Below are 20,912 nucleotides of genomic sequence, written 5' to 3' on the forward strand. Positions count from 1 at the left end.
CACTTAAATAAGCTTCTTGTACAACATATGTCCCATCCCATTTTGAAGTGAACTTCCCTACAGGTTTATGGGAAGTAATTATGGGTCTTCATACGGCAAGGACTTGATCTCCTACTTGAAAGGATCTCGGGATAACTCTTTTATTGAAGGCACAAGACAATCGAGCTTGATAACATTCAAGACTCTGTTGAGCTTCCAACCTCTTCTCATCAAGAGCCTCCAACTCTGCTAATCGAAGTTGAGTAGTTTCTTCATCAGTGATACCTTCTTGGATAGCTAATCGTAATGAAGGTATTTGACGCTCGAGTGGTAAGATGGCTTCGGCTCCATAAACGAGTGCATAAGGGGTCGCTTGTGTTGGCGTACAGTGAGTTATCCTATATGCCCATAGAGCTTCTTCCATACGATCATGCCAGTCTCGTTTGGATTTAGAGATGACTTTATTTAACAAGTTGCATAGAGTCTTGTTGAATGCCTCGGCTAGACCATTGGCGGCAGCATTGTACATAGAAGAGTTGCGTTGCTTGAAGCCAAAGAGATCACAAATCTTGTTCATCAACCTATTGTCGAATGGCTTGCCATTATCCATTATTATGTAACGAGGAATGCCAAGGCGATAGATTACGTTTACTCGGATAAAACTTGCAACATTATCCTTCTTTACTTCCTTAAGAGCAATAACTTCAGCCCATTTCGAGAAGTAGTCAGTTGCAGCCAAGATGTATAGGTGCCCACCAGAGGACTTTGGCAGTGGTCCAACAACATCTAATCCCCAAGCGTCAAACAGCCAGGATGCAATAGTGAGATGTAACACTTCAGGAGGCTGATGAATAAAATTTGTATGAAATTGGCATGTCTTGCATCTTCGAGCGTAGTCCAAGCAATCTTTCACCATCGTTGGCCAATAATATCCCATACTTTTTATATGGAAGTGGAGCTTTGGTCCAGACTGACATACCCCAGAATGTGCCTCTTGAAGAGCTTGGAGTGCTTCTTCTTCCCCTAAGCATCGCAAGAGCACTCCCTCGAATGACCTTTTGTATAGAGTATCTTTGTAGTAAAGGAAGCGAGGTGCACGACGACGGATTTCAGTCCTTCTTCTCGAATTTTCTGGAAGTATCCCATAGCTTAAGTAGTTGATAATAGGTTGTTGACATTCTTCTTTCTCAGCTTCAGAAACAGCGACAAGATGCTTGAGATCATTTTCTTCACCTTCAGCCTCATTTGGCGACGGTACTACCCATTTTTGGCAGACAGTAACTTGCACTTGTTCAGGTAGGGTTAACGATGAAGCTAGGGTAGCTAAAGCATCAGCCTTCTTATTTTCTTTCCTTGGCACATGTTGAATAGTCACGTCATCGACCCACCCTATTAATTTTTTAGCATAATCATGATATGGGCGTAGTTCAGGTTTCTTGACCTCATAACTACCTACAAGCTGGTTGATCACCAACTAGGAGTCACCAAAGACTTGCAACTGCAACTGCTTCATATCAACAGCCATTTCAAGCCCAAGTATTAATGTTTGATACTCAGCAACATTGTTAGAACAGAGTTGTGTCAAGGTGAAGAGGTAGGGCAAGACTTCACCTTGGGAAGTGACAAACACTACGCCAGCACCAGCTCCTCCGCGATGCGCAACACCATCAAAATACATTTTCCATGGAGGTTGAACTTTAACGACCATTGCGTCCTCATCAGGTAGTTCGTCAATTAGCTCCCAGTCATTAGGTATCGGATGATCTGCCAAGAAGTCTGCCAATGCTTGTCCTTTTACAGCCTTTTGAGGGATGTACAAAATTTTGAATTGTTGAAATTGGAGATACCATCTCGCTAGTCGATCACTAAGAACAGGTTTTGACATCACGAACTTGATGGGATTTGCTTTAGAAACAAGACGAACAACATGAGCTTGAAAGTAGTGCTTCAACTTTTGAATTGAGAAGACTAGCGCCAAACACAACTTTTAAATTGGCGAAAAATTCTGCTCGTTTGGTGTCATCATCCTGCTCAAGTAGTAAAGAGAGTTTTCTTTCCCCTCACTATTTTCTTGGGCCAACAGTGCTCCAACAGACCTTTCTTGTGTTGAAATATATAGTATCAGCGGCTTTCCAAGTATAGAGGTTGCCAAAACTTGAGGCTTCATCAATTAGGTTTTAATACATTTAAAGGCATTGCTACAAGCTTGGTCCCACTTGAAAGGAATGCCTTTCTTCATGAGGCGACTGAATGGTTAGCACCTCACAGCTAGGTTTGAGATGAATCTTCTCAGGTATGCTAGCTTTCCTTGCAGACTTTTCAATTCATGAATATCCCGAGGCTCAGGCTTTTTCAAAATGGCATCCACTTTGGCTTGATCAATTTCGATCCCTCGATGTCGGATAATGAAACCAAGGAACTTTCCAGAAGTAACTCCAAAGGCACATTTCAATGGTTTCATCCTAAGTTAATACCTCCGGAGGAACTCAAACACCATTCTCAAGTCTTTCAAGTGGTCGCTCTTCTCTCTTGAATTTACCACCAAGTCGTCAACATAGCATTCGACATTCTTGTGGAGAAGATCGTCAAAAATATTCTGCATATCCCTTTGGTAAGTAGCACCAGTGTTCCTCAAGACAAAAGGCATTACCTTGTAGCAATAAATACCCTTGGGGGTACGTAATGCAGTAAGCTCTTCATCTTTTGGCACCATGCAAATTTGGTTATAGCCCGATGAACCGTCCATAAATAACATTGCCTCGTACCCAGTAGTAGCATCGATCATCAGCTCTGGAATAGGAAGCGGGAATTCATATTTCGGACATGCATTGTTGAGATCCCTGAAGTCAACGCACACTCGAATCTGGCCATTTTTCTTCCTTACAGGGACAATACTTGAAACCCATATTGGGTATTTAACTTCACGAATAAAGCCAGCTTCGATGAGTTTGTTAACTTCGATTTCAATCAAGGGAACCAAGTCCGGCCTAAAGCGCCTTTGAGCTTGTTTAACAGGATGAGCACCATTCTTGACTGCAAGGTGATGGACTGCTACTTTCGGGTCCAAGCCAGGCATCTCTTTGTAACTCCAAGCAAAGACATCCCTAACTCCTTGAGTAACTCAATATAAGTGCCTTTTTTATCAACTTCTAGTAAAGCATTTAGGTAGGTGGGTATTGGTTCTTCATCGGTGCCAAGGTTAACTTCTTTTAAGGCATCAACTGTTGTCTTCACCCCTTCTTCAAGTTCAGGTGAAGCATCTTTCGCATCTTCATCATCTTGAGGGTCCCCATTATTGAAAGATATGTGGTAACACGATGAAACATCCTCCAATTTCTCATCATCCTCCATTAGAGACGAAACACCATTCTCGCCTAGTGCATTAACATGATACGAAGAACCCACACTTTATTCATCTTCATCAACTTCTAGTAAAGCATTTAGGTAGGTGGGTATTGGTTCTTCATCGGTGCCAAGGTTAACTTCTTTTAAGGCATCAACTGTTGTCTTCACCCCTTCTTCAAGTTCAGGTGAAGCATCTTTCGCATCTTCATCATCTTGAGGGTCCCCATTATTGAAAGATATGTGGTAACACGATGAAACATCCTCCAATTTCTCATCATCCTCCATTAGAGACGAAACACCATTCTCGCCTAGTGCATTAACATGATACGAAGAACCCACACTTTATTCATCTTCATCAACTTCTAGTAAAGCATTTAGGTAGGTGGGTATTGGTTCTTCATCGATGCCAAGGTTAACTTCTTTTAAGGCATCAATTGTTATCTTCACCCCTTCTTCAAGTTCAGGTGAAGCATCTTTCGCATCTTCATCATCTTGAGGGTCCCCATTATTGAAAGATATGTGGTAACACGATGAAACATCCTCCAATTTCTCATCATCCTCCATTAGAGATGAAACACCATTCTCTCCTAGTGCATTAACATGATACGAAGAACCCACACTTTATTCATCTTCATCAACTTCTAGTAAAGCATTTAGGTAGGTGGGTATTGGTTCTTCATCGGTGCCAAGGTTAACTTCTTTTAAGGCATCAACTGTTGTCTTCACCCCTTCTTCAAGTTCAGGTGAAGCATCTTTCGCATCTTCATCATCTTGAGGGTCCCCATTATTGAAAGATATGTGGTAACACGATGAAACATCCTCCAATTTCTCATCATCCTCCATTAGAGACGAAACACCATTCTCGCCTAGTGCATTAACATGATACGAAGAACCCACACTTTATTCATCTTCATCACCTTTCTTAGTGTAGACCACAGTATATGTCTTTACCTTCGGTACTTCTTTACATGAAACCACAAGTTTTGTTTGTCGCCTCATTCTGTAAGGAACCAAACTTTAGAAATCCTTAGAGATCTTTTGGATTCTGGGTGAAGCGGGTGTTCTAATGCTTTGATAATTTATTTGGAACTTGTTCCCTTCTTTAATGGACCCAATCTCTCAAATACGGAAGTCCTCACAGTTGATCTTCCAAGTCGATCAAATACAGATGGCATGTTAGAAGCGGTAGATTCATCTTCTACAGTGATATAATTATTGCTTGCCCTTCTTATGGAGCTGCGCACTGGTGAGGGTTTTTTATATCCCAAACCTTCACGTGGTTTCCTCGTAGCAGCTTCTGATAGGAGCTTCCCTAACTTTGACGGCTCATTGGGATTGTATCCAGCTTTTGCAAATAGCCTGTAAGTGTTAGGATCAAAACCTTCATCTGTCCGCTTTGTTGGGAGTGACACATTCTGCAAACGATTTTGGGCCACAAACCCTGCAAGTGGTTTTGAGGACAACTTTACTGCCTCAATTCGTTTTACCGGAAGAGTTAACTCCTTTAGCATGTTAGTTTCAAGATTAGATGATTCACCTTCATATTTCTTCCTTCTAGGTACATATTGGAGCGCATGAGTTACTTTCTTGCCACAAGACACAATATCCCCTCTATAAGATTTATTTGAGTTAGGTTGTACTTCCTCAGTAACAGCTTTGGCTCTACCAGCAGTCACCTCAGCTCTTTTAGTTGTGGGCTCGTCATTCTTGCTTTTCATGCCATCATCAGCTTTTAGCTCCTTCATAATGCGGTTCTTCGAGTAGAACTTTGCATTGGCGAAGTGTGACTCAACCTCGGTGAATGGCTCATCATCAGCAACTATCTTCTTCTCAACTTCACCCTTGTAGTATTTTAAACATTGATGGTAGGTAGATGGAACTACTTTATCCTCTTGTATCCAAGGCCTTCCAAGCAAGACGTTGTATGAAGTCTTTTCATCGATCACATGTAGCCATGCACTTGATTGCATATCCTCAATGGTGATTCCCATCCTGATCGCGCCTATGGATCTTTTCCCCCTTGGTTGAATCCTTGGATCATCACATGACTTTCTGAGAGTTCGTTCATCGGAATACAAAGTTCTTTTACAGTGCGAATTGGCAAGATGTTCACTGAGGATCCTCCATTAACCAAAATTCGATTTATCTTTTCGTCACGTAAATAGCCAACCAGGTACAAGGGGCAGTTATGAAGAGTGTCACCTAGCAGAAGATCGTCATTTGTGAACGTGACTTTTTCCTCGCACGTGTTAACTTCTTGAGGAATAGACTCGATGAGATTTTCTAAAGATGGTGCCAATGGTAGGTCATCACTCTTTTCTTCCCCTTTATCAGCATTGCAACAAGAGGCCTCAATACCATCACGGAAAATCTTCATGCGGAACCAACAAGGCAAGAAATCCTCCAAGGTCACTGGATGTCGCAGCTTTTGAGGATGGTGCACCTCCACTTTTGCTTTCTTCAAATGCTTAACTGGATTCCATCTCCTTGTTCTTTTCACCATTATTTTCCTTTTTGGTTGTTCTATTGTTTCTTTTCGTGGGCTCCTTTTGTGGCGCCTACGACGAGTCACTAATGTCCAACCTTCATGATCATCAGGTTGATCGTGTTCAACTTTGTTGTTCTCCAGTAATTATTCATCTTTACTTTCTTTAAAACTACATAATACATATGGACTGAATGAGCCAAATCTGATAGAAACTTGGTTTGCGCTTGCTTTCTCATCTTCAAGCACGATCTTCTTTTCACGAGCCAAGTTCATAACTTTGTCCTTGAAGACAAAACACTTCTCCATAGGGTGTCTCACAAGTCGATGATATTTGCGGTAATTTGGGTCATCAGTTTTCCCAATTTCATTTGGCCATTTCATTTCCGGAAGCTTAATGAGATTTAACTCAAGGAGTTCTTCGAAAATGGCTGGCACATCAGAATACAGAAATGGGTACTCTTTCTCTTGCATTTCTTTTAGAGTCAACTTTCCACTTGGCTTATCTTGACAAGAAGTGGATTTCATTCTCTGATTCTTGCTCACCTTCGTCGTGAACTTCATAGGTGATGTGTTGACATTCATAACTTCATTGCTTTCAGACTTGGGTACGAACTTGCCCCACTTCCTGACTTCTTTCTTGTCGTTACCTTTGCGAGGTTCATAGATGGGCAGCCTTTCATTTCCAGCGAAGGTCATGCTCAATTTCATGTCATGGGCACGAGTTACAAGTTCTTCAAATGTGCTAGGCTTGATACCTTGCAAGATGTAGCGCGATCCCCAATGCATGCCTTGGATGCACATCTCTATGCCTGAAGCTTCACTAAGCCTGTCTTTACAGTTGAGGCTTGCATTCCTCTAATGATTGATAAAGTCGATAACTGGTTTACCCTTCCTTTGACAAGTATTTGTGAGTTCTACCATGCTCACATTGTGCCTTGTGCTATAAAAACGATTGAGGAACTCTTACTCTAGTTGATCCCAGCTATCAATAGATCCCGCCTCGAGGTCTGTATACCAATCAAAAGCATTTTTTTTAGCGAACGGACAAACTGTTTGACGAGGTAATCTTCATAAGTCCCAGCGTTGTTGCATGTCTCAACGAAGTACGCCACATGTTGCTTTGGATTGCCTTTACCATAAACTGTTGAAACTTTGGAGGTTGATAGCCAGTAGACATCTTCAACATATCGATCCTTGCAGTGTATAACTTTGCATATGTAAGGGAGGACTTGGCAGAAACTTCATATTTATTCTTAATAGTTCCTTCAATAAACTCCTTCAGTTGATCGATGGGAATCATCCCTTCAGATGAGACAGGGATAGCCTTAGCGGATGCTACTCGTCTTGGGGGAGAATCAATCTTTGAAACTTCTGGGAGCTTGCCAGGTGCATAGGTGGACTCTTCTTCCATCAAGATTCCCACCTTGTCTGCTTGCTTGTCAATTCTAGCATCTTGATTTTGCATGCACTTGGTCAAGCCAGTGTTTGTTTTCGTCAAGTTTGCAATTGCTCTTCCACAGATGAAGTGTTTGTCGCCATGGCTTGCATGATTGTTGTAGATGATGGGGAGTAGCATGAATTTTCACACAGATTGATTCTCGAATGGCTCATGCTATGCAGTGTAAGTAGGGAGGATCCATCACTTGAAGCATCATCATCTTCCTTCACAGCATAGTTCTTGGATTCAGAGAGGTCAAGCAGAGCAAGAGTTTTCTTGATCTTTTCAGCAACATCGCTTCCTCCTTCGGGTGCGTTTGTGGAAGATCTTTCTCCTTTTGAGGATGAAGATCCGAAAATAGGGGTTGATGCGGACGGCACTTGGAGTGCTTGTTGTCCTAAAGAGCTTGCTTTGCTCCTCGTAACTGGTCCGAAGCTTCCAAAGGTAACATCGAGGATGTTTTCCACATCAGCATAGAACCTGGAGTTAGCAGCCTTGGTGGAAGTTGATCCGGGGTTGATTTTCTTTGAAACCATTTTGATGTTCTTAAACTTTGGCGATTGAAAAGTTGAGATGAGAGGTAGAGATTGTCCCATTGGGCGTGCCAGAATTTGTAGACAATAAATTGGGTCAAGAAAATAAAATCAAGACCGAAAATATTATAACAATCGTAGTATTTGATTTTAACAATATGAGTGTACAATCTTTATGAATCCTCTGATTCTTTTTTTCAACAGTAAATAAAAGAGTCTATGAGCTTAATCTTGAATTTTAATTTATTTTAATCCAAGTGCTCGAGGCCTAATCTTGATCTTGACATATTTTTAATCCAAGGGCTTGCAGCTTGTTCTTGAATCTTCGTCTTGATCCTTTAATCCTTAGAACACTTGAATGCTTGTAGCTTTTAGAGAAATCCGCAGTATTTGATCCACGAGCTCCCCCTTGCTTCTTGTTATAACTTCTGGTGTCCTCTCTAAGTTATGAAGACCCCTATTTATAGTTGTGGGAGGGAAGAGTTGTGATGAGAACAAACTCTTTCCGACCAATCAGATTAAAGAGTGACAAGGCCGCATTTGATTGGCCAGAACATATCACTTGCACATGTGGCGTGATTTCATTGGCCTTTTAATTTGACTTAGCGTGCCTTGTCATTTTGACACATGACACAATCCTATTGGCTCTTCCGTTTGACTTGGCGCGCCACGTCATTTGACACGTGGCACCAAACTGGGCCTCTAGGAAGATGACATCTTGGGCTTAATGAAGTGGGCTCATCACTTTAGCCCAATTAAATGGGCTAGCCCAATGGATTAAGACTTATTTATTTAATCCATATATGTTGGACTTATATAACTAATCCAATTATATTAGCCCAATAAATTTGTTTGAAGTAATATATCTTGAATTTAAAATATAGTCCAAATTATCTTACAGATTTAATTCCAATAAAATTTATATGCCTACAATTTACATTAAGGATTAAAGGCCTTAGTCTAGGCTTAATAGAAGCACACTTTCATGATTAAGCCTAAATCTTGACATAAGTTAGGATCATTTGCTTTATACCGTGTTGATTTTGTAAACGTTCAACTAGTATACAATTTTTAAAGTGAATTCGTACTACAAGAACATCAATTGATTTAAATAGTCAACAAATAAAAGAAATTAATTAACCGACATGGTTATAGACAACTCATTAAGCTTATCTTCAACATTAAATTAGTCTACTATGGTTGCTTAAACGAACAAGTATACCATGTAACTCTCCTATAAATATCCCCAGAAAACCAAATGAATCTAACACATCAAACCAAGGAAAATTAGACAAAATTAAAGACAATGGCCAAGTTAGCTCTCGTGGTTGCTTTCTTGCTTCTTGCATCACGTTAGCCCTAATTTCTCTCTCATTAATTCCACATTTATTTTTAAGTACTTTTTTCATATTTATTTCTATTTAATCCAAAAAAAAAAACTTAATGTAAATTATTTTATGAACAGTTTTTCAACCTCTCACGGCTCAGTCCAGTTGCCCAGGTTTGGTTTTTACTCTTCGTCTCCTGCTTCTTAATTCCTATATATATTACCTAATCTTTTGTTCATAATTTTTTCTATTCTTTTTTCCATTATATATCCTCTCTCATTATATTTATTAATTTTAGGAGTGAAAAAGGAGACATGGCCAGAACTTATTGGGGTACCAGCTAAGTTTGCAAGGGAAATAATTCAGAAGGAAAATCCAAAACTAACTAATGTTCCAAGTCTACTGAATGGTTCTCCAGTGACAAAAGATCTTAGATGTAATCGAGTTCGTCTTTTTGTTAATGTGTTGGACATTGTTGTACAACTTCCCCGGGTTGGTTAGGGAAAAAAATTTACCCGCGCCAGGTGTTTAACTAGCCCCAAGAAAATAAATTGGAGCCTTATAATTAATGCTCCATATGTAATCAAAACTATTTGGTGATAAATTAAGTGTGGCTTTTAATTTTAATGTTAATATGTCATCCTGCTCCTGCCGTTTATGGTAATAATCACTACATCTTCTTCCACGTGTCATTACCTTCACTGCTTAACATCTTGATGACCGTTAAAACATAACTCCAAAACGTTGCTATTTATACGACATGTCCTTTTACAATTTATAGTAACTTGTGGTCTATAAATAGTTACTCTTTCGGTAGTTTGACTTGGCGCGACAAAAAAGAAAAACTTTTAAATTTGTGGTTTTAAAGGCTTAAAGGGTACAAGTTTTGTAGGACCATAACATTTGTGTCGCTATAAAAGTTTCTCATTAAAAGGAAGTTTGACGTAGTCAGATCCAAAAACTGCATTGTGTGTATACTATCTTAGGTATATTTCAGGACAAAATAAGTACTGGTTAATCTCTAAGGGAAATTTACCTAATTATACTATAATAGAAACTTATTTACCACTTTTCTTTAGGTTCCTTAAAAATTATATTCTCTATCTATATTTAATATTTATGTACAAAACCTTAATAAAGAGAGCATCCTTAAAACTAGGATGTAACTGATACATCCCTTCCCTCTCCCCTCCCCCATGTCAGCCTCCCCCCTCCCCCTTTACTGTATATGAGTTATACAAAGACCCTAAAATCATATTTTCATCCCATTTTCAAAAGATTTTGAAATATTTCTCTCTTTCATACAAATTAATCCAAATCTCATCCTCTTCACATAAATTCATCGACATTATCTCTAAAGTTGCAGTAGCAAAGAGTTCTCCATTGACAACCATTAAAAAGTTTCGAAGCTTTGAATTCAACATTTGGATTTTACGAATTTGTGATTTGTTCTCATCCTCTTCCCAAAAATTCGTCGACATTATCTCTAAAATTACAGTAGCAAAAAGTTCTCCATTGACAAACATTCAACATTTGGGTTTTACGAATATTGAATTCAACATTTGGGTTTTACGAATTTGTGATTTGTTTGGATTGGGTGCTCTTGCAAACGATTGAGAATATAACTTGGAGTTTATATCTCAATTTTGAGGGAGATTAGTTAAGTTTAGAATTATTTTTAGGTAAAATTTCATATTTAAACTCGAAGAAGAAAAGTTTCTGAATTGTATCACGATTGTATGATAATTGTATCATAATTGTTTCTAATTGTATCACAATTGTATCAAAGTTGTATTTGACTTGTATCTGATATATCAATATCTAAATTAATACCTAATACAATACTAATACAATTATATTACAATATTGTATCAGAATTTAAGTTTAGAGTTGTGATTGAAACTTGAAGAAGATGAAGATCATAATTGTATCACGATTGTATCATAATTGTATTTGTATCATAATTGTTGCAGAAATTGTATTACAAATGTATGATAATTGTATATGATGATGAGCAATTGTAAGTTTTTGACCAATTTCACATTTGGATTGTGTATGAGTGATTATCCTATTAGTAATAATTTTACTAGAGTTTAACAATTTTTGAATTGTTGAAGAAACTTTTAGCAACTGATTTTTTTTTGTCATCTCATGACACTCTATGCTATGTGTATAAATTTCTAACAACAAAGAAAAAGTATCTTTTGGTGTCTATTATGGAAATCAGTTCTGTATTATTGGATTTGTTAGATTAGGTATCACTTTCCTAACATTATAAGTATGGCATTATATCCAGTATTTGAAGGTTCCAACCAAAATCATTCAACAACTGAAGCAAAATTACTAGCTTCTTGTAGAAGACGTGCAACTATCGAAGAGAGAGAAGAGGAGATCTGCTTATTAAAAAAATTAGGGCGCATGAAATGAGGAGAAGTGTGAAAAGAGGAAGGGATATAATTGAATCACTTAATTGAAGGTATTAAACATGGGATGAGAGTTTTTTAAGGAGGGAATATATACAATTTGTAAGAAAAACGTAGATACTTTTTGAAAACTACAAAACCTAGAGAAAATAAATTAATAAGTTCCTATCATAGTATATATAGGAAAAACTCCCTCCTCTAAATAGCATCCATGAGAATTCCTCTAAATAGCATCCATGAGAATGGTTATCTGTGCGCTTGCCCCTATATTATGGTACCTGATTGATGATTCCAGTCATAGTTTGGCCCAACTAACCTAGTTGCATAAGCAAAATTCAATGACAGAGCTCTAAATAAACAGATTTCAGTATAAGTATTAAGTCATCTGTCAACCAACAGTTTTCCTACAATGCCGCAGGGATTCAAGCTGCTGACCAAAACTCGGTTTTAACAACCCTCTGTAAACTGCAGACAATGCGGAGCTTTGGCAAGAATACATGCATATATCCACAATCTAAAGTGGAAACGACAACACAACAACGACATCAATGTACGCAGACGTTACCCCTACCCTGAGGGGTAGAGAGGCGATTTCCGATAGACCCTCGGCTCAAGAAGATGAAAAGAGACAATAGAACACTAATAGTAACAGAGGCCAGAAAGTTAGTACCAACAACCTAAGAACCACAAAAATAGATGGAAAAAGCAATATCAATAACCAATAACAATGGCAAGGTACTAGGAAACCGGAACAGGAAAATAGTATGAACACAACATGGAAACGACAATACCATAAAGACAAAAATCTCTAAAAGCTAATATTTTATACATGCTCTGCTTCAAGGTAAAAGAAGAAATCTAAACAATCAACAAAAGGTATGGTACATTTTGAAACATCGTACTTGATTCCATTCATAGTTAGGCCCTACTAACCTACTTGCATAAGAAAAATTCCATAAAAATGTGCTCTAAATAAACCGATAAAGCCGCGTCCATAATGTAGAGCAGGGCATACCATGAGGTAGTCCCAACTTAAATCAACTATCAACCAACAGTTTCTAATCAAAATTTGCTGAAGAGAATGAAAAAAGTCAAAAGGGAGACCAAACCTCAATTATTTTTGCCTATCATACTTACAAGCTGCTTGGACACTCTTCTCATCTTCGTCGTTGTTCGCCATACAATTAGTTGGTTAATCTCAGTGCACTTTACGCAATACAATGAGCAAACAAATCTGAAGATCAATAAATGGCTACTGACATTTGTAAAAAGGAGCCCCATTTAATTGAATCCTCCATTTTGTAAACCCCCCCAACAAACACAATCTGATAACTGTTAGGTCATTGCTTGTAACTTGGAACTGACAACCTTTCCTGATATTGGTGGCTTATCCTTCAAGCTTGTACTTAATAAAGACTCCGAGTTGCTTGTTTGGGTTTCACCAAACTCTGGTCTCACCCAAACCTTTATATGCCCCTCGCGGCAGATAGTAAGGACCGATTCCTGAGTGAATATCAAGCCAGAGAGTGGTTCGGTGTGAACACGATGAGTGACCAGGGGCGATAGCTTTGGAATATCTCGCATGCTTGGAGCAGGCTGAAGAGTACCAACGGGGCAAGCCCTATCCCAATGAGATGACTGACTCCCCGTGCTGAAAGTTGGTGATCCACCATGAGGACGACGCATTGGTACTACGATTTCATCCATTTCCAGATCCCATAAGAGCAATTGTGTGTCCTACAAAAAACAAATCCAAGTAAAACAGTGAGACTTACAGCCAATAGTATGAGGTTTTTTTTTTTTTTTTTTTGGGGGGGGGGGAGGGGGGACACATATACCTGACCAACAGAACCAAAACGGTAGACGACATTTTCATCCGTGCCATCTGAATTTGGTGCTGACCAATGTGAATCAAATGCCACACCACTGACCTGCCGAGACCCAAGTTAAAGAGAATAAGGCATGAATGCTACACAAAAATCAAGGTGAGTTAATAACAGCTCAAAACTCACCCACGAGCTATGGCCCTCACCCCATGCAACAACTTTACGTTCATCCATGCTCCAAACCTGAACTAGGTCATCTTCTCCACCAGCTAAAATGTACTTTCCGTCCATGCTGTTGGTTCATGTACTCTCAGTATAGATATTCTCTAGCCAAAACATTAAAAATAACATACTTTGTTTGTTGTGGGCATCTGCAGGGGTGGGGGAAGGAGAGAGGGGGAACAAAATGTGTGCTACAAGGCAAAAATGACTTCAAGTTACTATATGTCATGAACAGAAAACCTTAAATGCTTACCTCCAAGCACAACACAGTAGAGCACCATAATAGCTTTTTCCACCACATATAAGCTGTTCATTTTTGTAGTCAAATATACGCAGATAACCTGCATTAGGTCAGTCGTACTCAGCTAAATGCCTGTTTAACATGTCATTCATAACAAAGGTAAACAATCGGAACAAAAGAATTAATAGCTTCATAAGTTATCTCATGAAGAAAATACCATCCCTCCCTACAGTTGCAATATACGCTCCATCACTCGAGAAAGCAACGCTATTGATGGACCCTTGGCAAATATGCCATCTAGCTATAGGATTCTGCATATAAAAGCCAAATGAATCATGTAAAAGGTAGAACTTAAAACAGTTAAAATACTCTACTGCAGCAAGAAAGAAATTTGACAACCATTTTTCAGTCTTACCACAATCAGTTCGGAGATAAAATAAAATGACACAATGAATGGCTAATAAACTAACTCAAGACATTTATTTATTTCTGGTAGAGAAAAGCAGAATAAATGTTCTTTTTCCTCGATAGAATAGATATGGAACGTGCTTGTTAACATATAAGGAAAAAAAGCTATTCCTGTTTTCGGAAAGATGAAACTGGAACCATGTTTATGTTTGCAGTGAACAGCAAAAACTTGATTCTTTAGAGATCGTTTGGTTCACGGACTAGTAACGCAGGGACGGTTTAGCGGTGAATAATAATATCGGGATCGCTATACAGCATATAGTAGTGCAGGAATGTTATCAGTAAGCAATAATGCAGGCATCGTTGTGCGGGGATTGCCTTCTTTATGAGCGCTTTCGTCTGTAGGTATTGTTATCTATGTATTGCTAATACACGTATTCTTATTCCGCATCCTTCCTCGTAAAATAATACACAGACTCCCGCATAGCATATACGGGTATTTTTTATGAAGTTAAGAAGATTCATTAATGATATCAAGAAGATGCAAACAGCACAAAAGTAATTAAGCAGCTCCAATACATGGCGTAACGTATACGGGTATATAAGGAGTCAAGTAAACGTGCATTAGCTAGACAAAGTTTAGACCATTCATGCCCTCTGGTCTGTACCCACAGTCACTTTGAAACTAGGCAAAGAAATTCGTTGCACTTTCGGAACTAAAGCCACAGCATGGTGGTGTTGTAACGGACACTAACTCTTCTTGTTCACAGAGGAGAACCTGAAGCACCAATTAGGGAATGAGGCCCATAGAGATTGGCCAAGATTATGGAAATTCAACAGAAACATTCCACTTACTAATTGGGTCTAAACCTGTGGTGCATAACGGTTGTTCATGTCTATTCTCTCTTCTTTTCTTGAAGAAGATGATACAAATATCTCCCTCAAAAATGAATGAGATACAAAATCTAAACCAAATAAATAGGAACCAACTATATATGAAGTGTGCTTAAGACACATGGAACAGTTCCTCTTCTGTTTAATCTTAATGGTCCTTGGAAATAAGGGCAGGTCTCAAACATGATTTCTTTTTTCGCTTTTTCCCAACTAAAAAACACAAAAAGATGTCTTTGCTTACAAATCAGACCATAAGGATATAGAATTCTGTTAACGAAGCAAGTAAACAACCTAATCCCTAACAATTTTCATATGCATCGAGCATGGGTCTTACACAATGCTTGTAATGAAGTTCCAGGGCCAAGATCATCTAATATGTTACATTTTGCTGGCGTGCAATTTTGTGGAAATATTAAGCAATCGTTACATAATAGATGATAACTTAAGAAGTGATTATAAATCCAATCAAATAACAGAAATCATTAAGCTAAAAACTATTACCTGCAGACTGCAGTGCAAAAGTTAAAACTTTTTTCCCTCATTGCACAATCTGGCAATATTAACTTTATATGAATATGCCAGATTTCAAAGAAATACACCACAATCTCAACCATCTAGCAGTGTTGTTACAGACTCATTTGGCTCGTTTGAAGCACGTTTAACTCCTGAATCTAGGTGAAGTCCAAGTTGGGCGCTTCCCTTTGCTTAGGAGGTTGTTAGTACAAGCACCAAGACACTAAGATATATGCATCATCACTAGGACCTTGATGTTAGGAGCAAAATACTAGACACTAAATATATTTAGCAAAGCGATATACTAATTGTTGACAAAACATTATGAATGATATTTATAGTTGATCAGGAAAATGAACTTGGGAGTAGCTCAACCTCAACAGCTAGCTCATGAGATAAGAACTGCCCAACACCATATAATGAGATAATATGTCATTCCCTCAACCATGTGGAACTCTAACCTCCATTTTCCCAGCACGCCTAGGGCTAGACATCTTAAGCATGGACAATGTAATATGGGAGGCCCTAACATTGGGTGTACCAAGAAAAGAGAGAGGTTTGGCTCTGATAATATTTAAATAATGGACCTCGCGATTAACTCCAGCCCAAAAGCTATCACGGGGCGAGGATTGTCCAACACCATATAGAGAGACAATAAGATATTCCCGTAACCAATGTGGGACACACTTAAGAATAATGATTAGGAATAAGAAGTTAAAGAATTAATATAAAAACTTTAACTTGCATAGCGCCTAAATCGAAAATTTTAAATCATTTTTTGAACTTGACTGACATGATGTTTAATTCCTATTCTTAATTCTAGTTTTCTTCAATTCTTTTGTCCAAACACTTTATGTTATACTTGATTTTCTATAATAGCTTGAGCATAATGATAACAGACAAGCAGTTGACTGTATATATGCCTTTACTCCACCTCGTTTATCTAACAGAAGGAGCATGCTTGTGCTTTCTGATAGCTATTCTAGAAAGGTTAGAATGTTCTTCTTATTAGAAAAGCAGGAATATATGAACCAAGAAATTTGCAAACGGTTGATTCACTCAGTACTGATACCACGGGCACATCATCAAATGCTGAGGAAAGGAACTATAAACACAAGCAAAATACCTTACTATAACGTGCATGGGCAACTGAAAAATGAGTTTGATCTTTAATGACTGGAAATGAAGGATCGGCAGAACCATCTTTGCTCTGTAATATGAAAACGTAATTGCACATTGATTTAAGCGAAGTAGGATATCTAAGGATCATTGAAAAGGGCCAGGAAATTGGCAGCACTCCCAATTAGTTTCAACACTTACCTTATCATAGACGTAAAAATTTCCATCGGCATGAGCAACAATGAAAGACCCATCAGTGTTAGGCACCCATGCGATACTAGTACATCGACTGTTGAAAGGCAAAGTAAAATATTAAATCTGCTCCATGATTATAGGCATCAATGAAATAATAGTACATTGACTGTCAAAACAAAGGAAAATACTAAACCTGATAAGAAAGGATGCTCTTGGGGATACAAACCCTTAAGTTACTTGTCTTTTGAAACATTCTATGAAGCACTATGACTATATAGGAAGTGGGTGGGAGGAACCGAAGGAGATAATGCTCCAAAGTATAACAGCCATACTGTTCCTGATGCTAATATCACGACTCTAATTGTATTTGGGCTGCACAGGGGGGATTCAAGTTGTTAACCTTGGCGAGATATCAAAAAACTGAAAATTCTAATAGAGTTGTCTTTTCATCCTCATATTCCCTAGCTAGTTTGGAATAAGGTGTAGTTGATTGATTGTTTGTTCTCATTCTCGTACTACAAAGACTATCCTAGTTCTCTTTCTTTTCCCTAAGAGAACTTTAAGATTGCACTACATTTATAAGACAGTGGAATATGCTTCTAAGGTTACTGGCTATTACTTAGAAATATTATTTATGAAACTTGAAATAAAGTTTTCTCAAACATGACATGGAGTTCTTTAGAGAACTTTAATCATTAACGGGGTTGTTAAATGGAATCCAAAAAGCAATGCATTCTCTGGATTATATTCCAACAATAATGATTAGCATCTAAGGACTGACCTAAATAAAATTGGGAAATAGCCACCATAACTGCATTCACTATACGATTAAAAATATACTAAGATAGTAAAGATTGCACAAATACCCAAAGAAGGCTTCCATTTAAAACCAACCAAAAACATAGGCAACTAAGAAAATAAGATTCCAGCTTTTTTAGTAAGAAAAACTTGCCACTCTTATAGTTCTCAAAGATTATGCTAGGAAATACGCAGTTATCACTATTCATCTATTTAACAATAACTCAAAAATAGGATGTCAACTGCAGACCATTAACATTATTACAAAAAGACAAGATAAAATAAGGAAAAGCATTACAATCCCTACATAGTATTTATAAGAATAACAAAGGCAAGGGTGAGCTGAGAGCCTTGCCTGTTGTTAACAGAACCATCCTTGTTGTAGTGTTGTGCCCCAATAAGCTTCTTCCCAACATCTTGCAATTGCTGTCGTAGAGATACCGAATAAACTGCAAAGCAGACATCGTAGGTAAAGGGTGGTGAAGTGGAAGATTGAAATTATACATCATGTGTGGAGAAATTTACCGTCTCCCGAACTCAACCCAATGAGCAAATCATGTCCATCCTTTCCATCCGGATCAAATGCATGGCAAATGGGATTTGAGTTACTAAAGTGTATTGACTTTATAGGATCCTACATTTCACAACAAACCTCTCAGATTCATATATTCATTTATTTCCATCTTAGAGAATAAATATAGTTGACAACCATACCTTATCTCGGGAATTCAAATCACTAATAAAAATCGTGTCACCAACATTGAATACCAAATAAGTCCCTTTGCCATCAAAATTGGGAACACTGACATTGTTATTTGAACTTGTCACCCCAAATGATCCAGCTCTACCACTCATGCCACTGACAGACTTACTTCCACCATTTCCTCCGACAAAACTATGTGATTTACTACCATTTCCACCACCTAAGAGTCTCGCTGCTGCCGACCTAACGCCACTGCTGACTCCAAAACTTGATGTCGACTGAGGCTGTGACTGCATGGGCTTATCTTTGAGATGAGCTACAGTTACCTGAAAATCAAAATCATTTCAAGACTTCAAAAGCTGGACTAATATTTGTTTTATTTTGACAATGTAAAAAAGGATGATCAAGCATTATCTACTAATTAAGGCTTATCTAGCTGGTATCAGAATGTAAAAAATAGCAATTCTGCTGATAAATTTCATTCGCTAAACAAGTTTCCTTCAGCCATTTCTTGAAGAAAATTCTTCAAGCAAACAACCTCGAAATAAACAGGACCTGAAATGTTCGAAATTGGAGGCACACAGCTTGAAATAAGTGTAATCACTGAAACCATACGACCTCAAATGATCTCTACAGTGGGTTGTCAAACTGGAGCACAAACTAATATTTAATAACTGAATAAACTGACACAATAATTTGCTCATAAGTTCCCAATTAACTCCAAAAAAACTACAAGGTAGCAAAAAAAAATTAACTTTTCGCATAATGATGACTTATTAAACCCCAAAATCTTAAAATGAATCATGTTATCCAAACACATTCCAGTTTCCACCCAAAAAATTAATTTTAGATAAAGGGTCAATCTCAAAATCTAATCTTGAGCATCATATAAACCACTACTATTTTAAAGTAGCATAATTGGACAAAATTCAGTTAAGAGAATAACCCTAGATCGTATAAGAGTTAATGCTTTACCCGAGTTACTGTCTAGGTAGAATGATAACATATTAAACCCAAAAATCATAAAATAAACCATATTAGCCAAACCCATTCCAAAGATTAATTTTACAAAAAGGGTCAATCTCAAAAATCTAATCTTGAGCATCACATAAGACACTACTCTTTTAAAATAGCATAAACTGTGAAAATAATTTGCTCACAAGTCCTCAATTAACTCCAAAAACAACAAAATGGCACAAAAAGTAACTTTTTGGCAGAATGATAACGTATTAAACCCAAATCATAAAATTAACCATATTAGCCAAACCCATTCCAGATTCCACTCAAAAAAACAATTTTAAAAAAAGGGTCAATCTCAAAATCTAATCTTGAGCATCATATAAAACACTACTATTTTAAAATTAAAAGATAAAAAAGTAGGAACCCTAGAAAGTGTAAAGAATTAATGGGTTTTACCTGAGTTACAGTCTTGCCATGTGAAAAATGAAGAAGACCAGCAGGGTATGTTTTCTCATACTGAAGTTTGTATTTTCCTTCTGGGGTTTTGAAATAAGTCTTTAAACCAGGAGAATGTACGTTGTTGTTCGCTGATGCTGAAGAAGGAGACATCATATTATTACTACCCGCCGAGTTGATCATTTCTTTGAAAATACCAATCGAAAAATCACTCCTTTGGGGGGTTGTTGGTGTAATTTAGATCATTTTTGCAATTGGATTTTTGTGACCCTTTTCTTTGTGTTGTTAATCAATTCTGGCTGTTAACTGTTTAAAGGACTATATATAGAGTGGAGTGCATAACTTTGAAAAGGGTGAAGATTTTGACTTTTGGGGGAGCTTTTGGTTGAAGGGATGGACGGTTGGAACAAGTCTAATAGTTTTTCTTCTTCTTCTTTTCTGCTTTCTCTTTCTATTTTGCTGTGTTTGGGAGTTTGAGAATTTGTGGGCGTTGAGATTCACTTGCATTAAGGGAAAGAGTGTTTTGTGCCTAATTTGGCCTTTTAGTCATTGGGAGCTTCCACGGAAAAGCTAAAGAGAAAATGACAAAATTGATCCCTTATGTTTGGTTATAGATTTAAAATAGTCTGTTAAATATATTTTTTTAAAATTTGATCTTTTATTTATTTGAAAACTCTAATTATTAGATTTAACAACAACAATAATAACAACAACAACAACAACTGTGTACGCAGACCTTACCCCTACCCGAGAGGTAGAGAGATTGTTTCCGAAAGACCCTCAGTTCAAGAAGATAAAAGAAAGACGAAAAGAGACAATATATCAGTATCATCAATAGAAACCATAGAACAAAGAACATCACCAGAACTAGAAAATAAGTAAAAAATAAAATAATAACCAGTAGTTAAAGCATAGCACTAAGAGGAACGAAAGAGTAGTGTGAACTCAACGTTAACCACTAACAGTCTAAGACCAAGTCTTAACAGACTAGCCTCAATATGGAGCACCGTAGAGATATTTCCAACTACCTCCTAACCTACAAC

General features: G+C 37.7%; 2 protein-coding genes across 2 annotated transcripts; one reads left to right on the forward strand and one right to left on the reverse strand.

Moving 5' to 3' along the window:
* The first annotated feature begins 9,000 nt into the window (after positions 1–9,000).
* Positions 9,001–9,738, forward strand: LOC107776717 (trypsin inhibitor 1-like). The gene is made up of 3 exons (XM_016596631.2): positions 9,001–9,135; positions 9,249–9,284; positions 9,410–9,738. Exons 1-3 carry the CDS (start codon positions 9,090–9,092, stop codon positions 9,610–9,612), a joined length of 285 nt encoding a protein of 94 aa, XP_016452117.1. The 5' UTR covers positions 9,001–9,089; the 3' UTR covers positions 9,613–9,738.
* Positions 9,739–12,302: 2,564 nt separating this feature from the next.
* LOC107761420 (putative catabolite repression protein creC) lies at positions 12,303–20,378 on the reverse strand. Its single transcript, XM_075247106.1, has 11 exons — positions 19,870–20,378; positions 18,465–18,779; positions 18,276–18,384; positions 18,106–18,199; positions 16,959–17,046; positions 16,765–16,848; positions 14,041–14,134; positions 13,836–13,923; positions 13,547–13,652; positions 13,373–13,465; positions 12,303–13,271 (listed from the first exon to the last, which is right to left on the reverse strand). The coding sequence occupies exons 1-11, from the start codon at positions 20,050–20,052 to the stop codon at positions 12,870–12,872; spliced, it is 1,656 nt and encodes a 551-aa protein (XP_075103207.1). The 5' UTR covers positions 20,053–20,378; the 3' UTR covers positions 12,303–12,869.
* Between the last annotated feature and the right edge of the window lie 534 nt (positions 20,379–20,912).

This window comes from Nicotiana tabacum, chromosome 24 (assembly GCF_000715075.1).
Source record: "Nicotiana tabacum cultivar K326 chromosome 24, ASM71507v2, whole genome shotgun sequence".
Classification (NCBI taxonomy): domain Eukaryota; kingdom Viridiplantae; phylum Streptophyta; class Magnoliopsida; order Solanales; family Solanaceae; genus Nicotiana; species Nicotiana tabacum.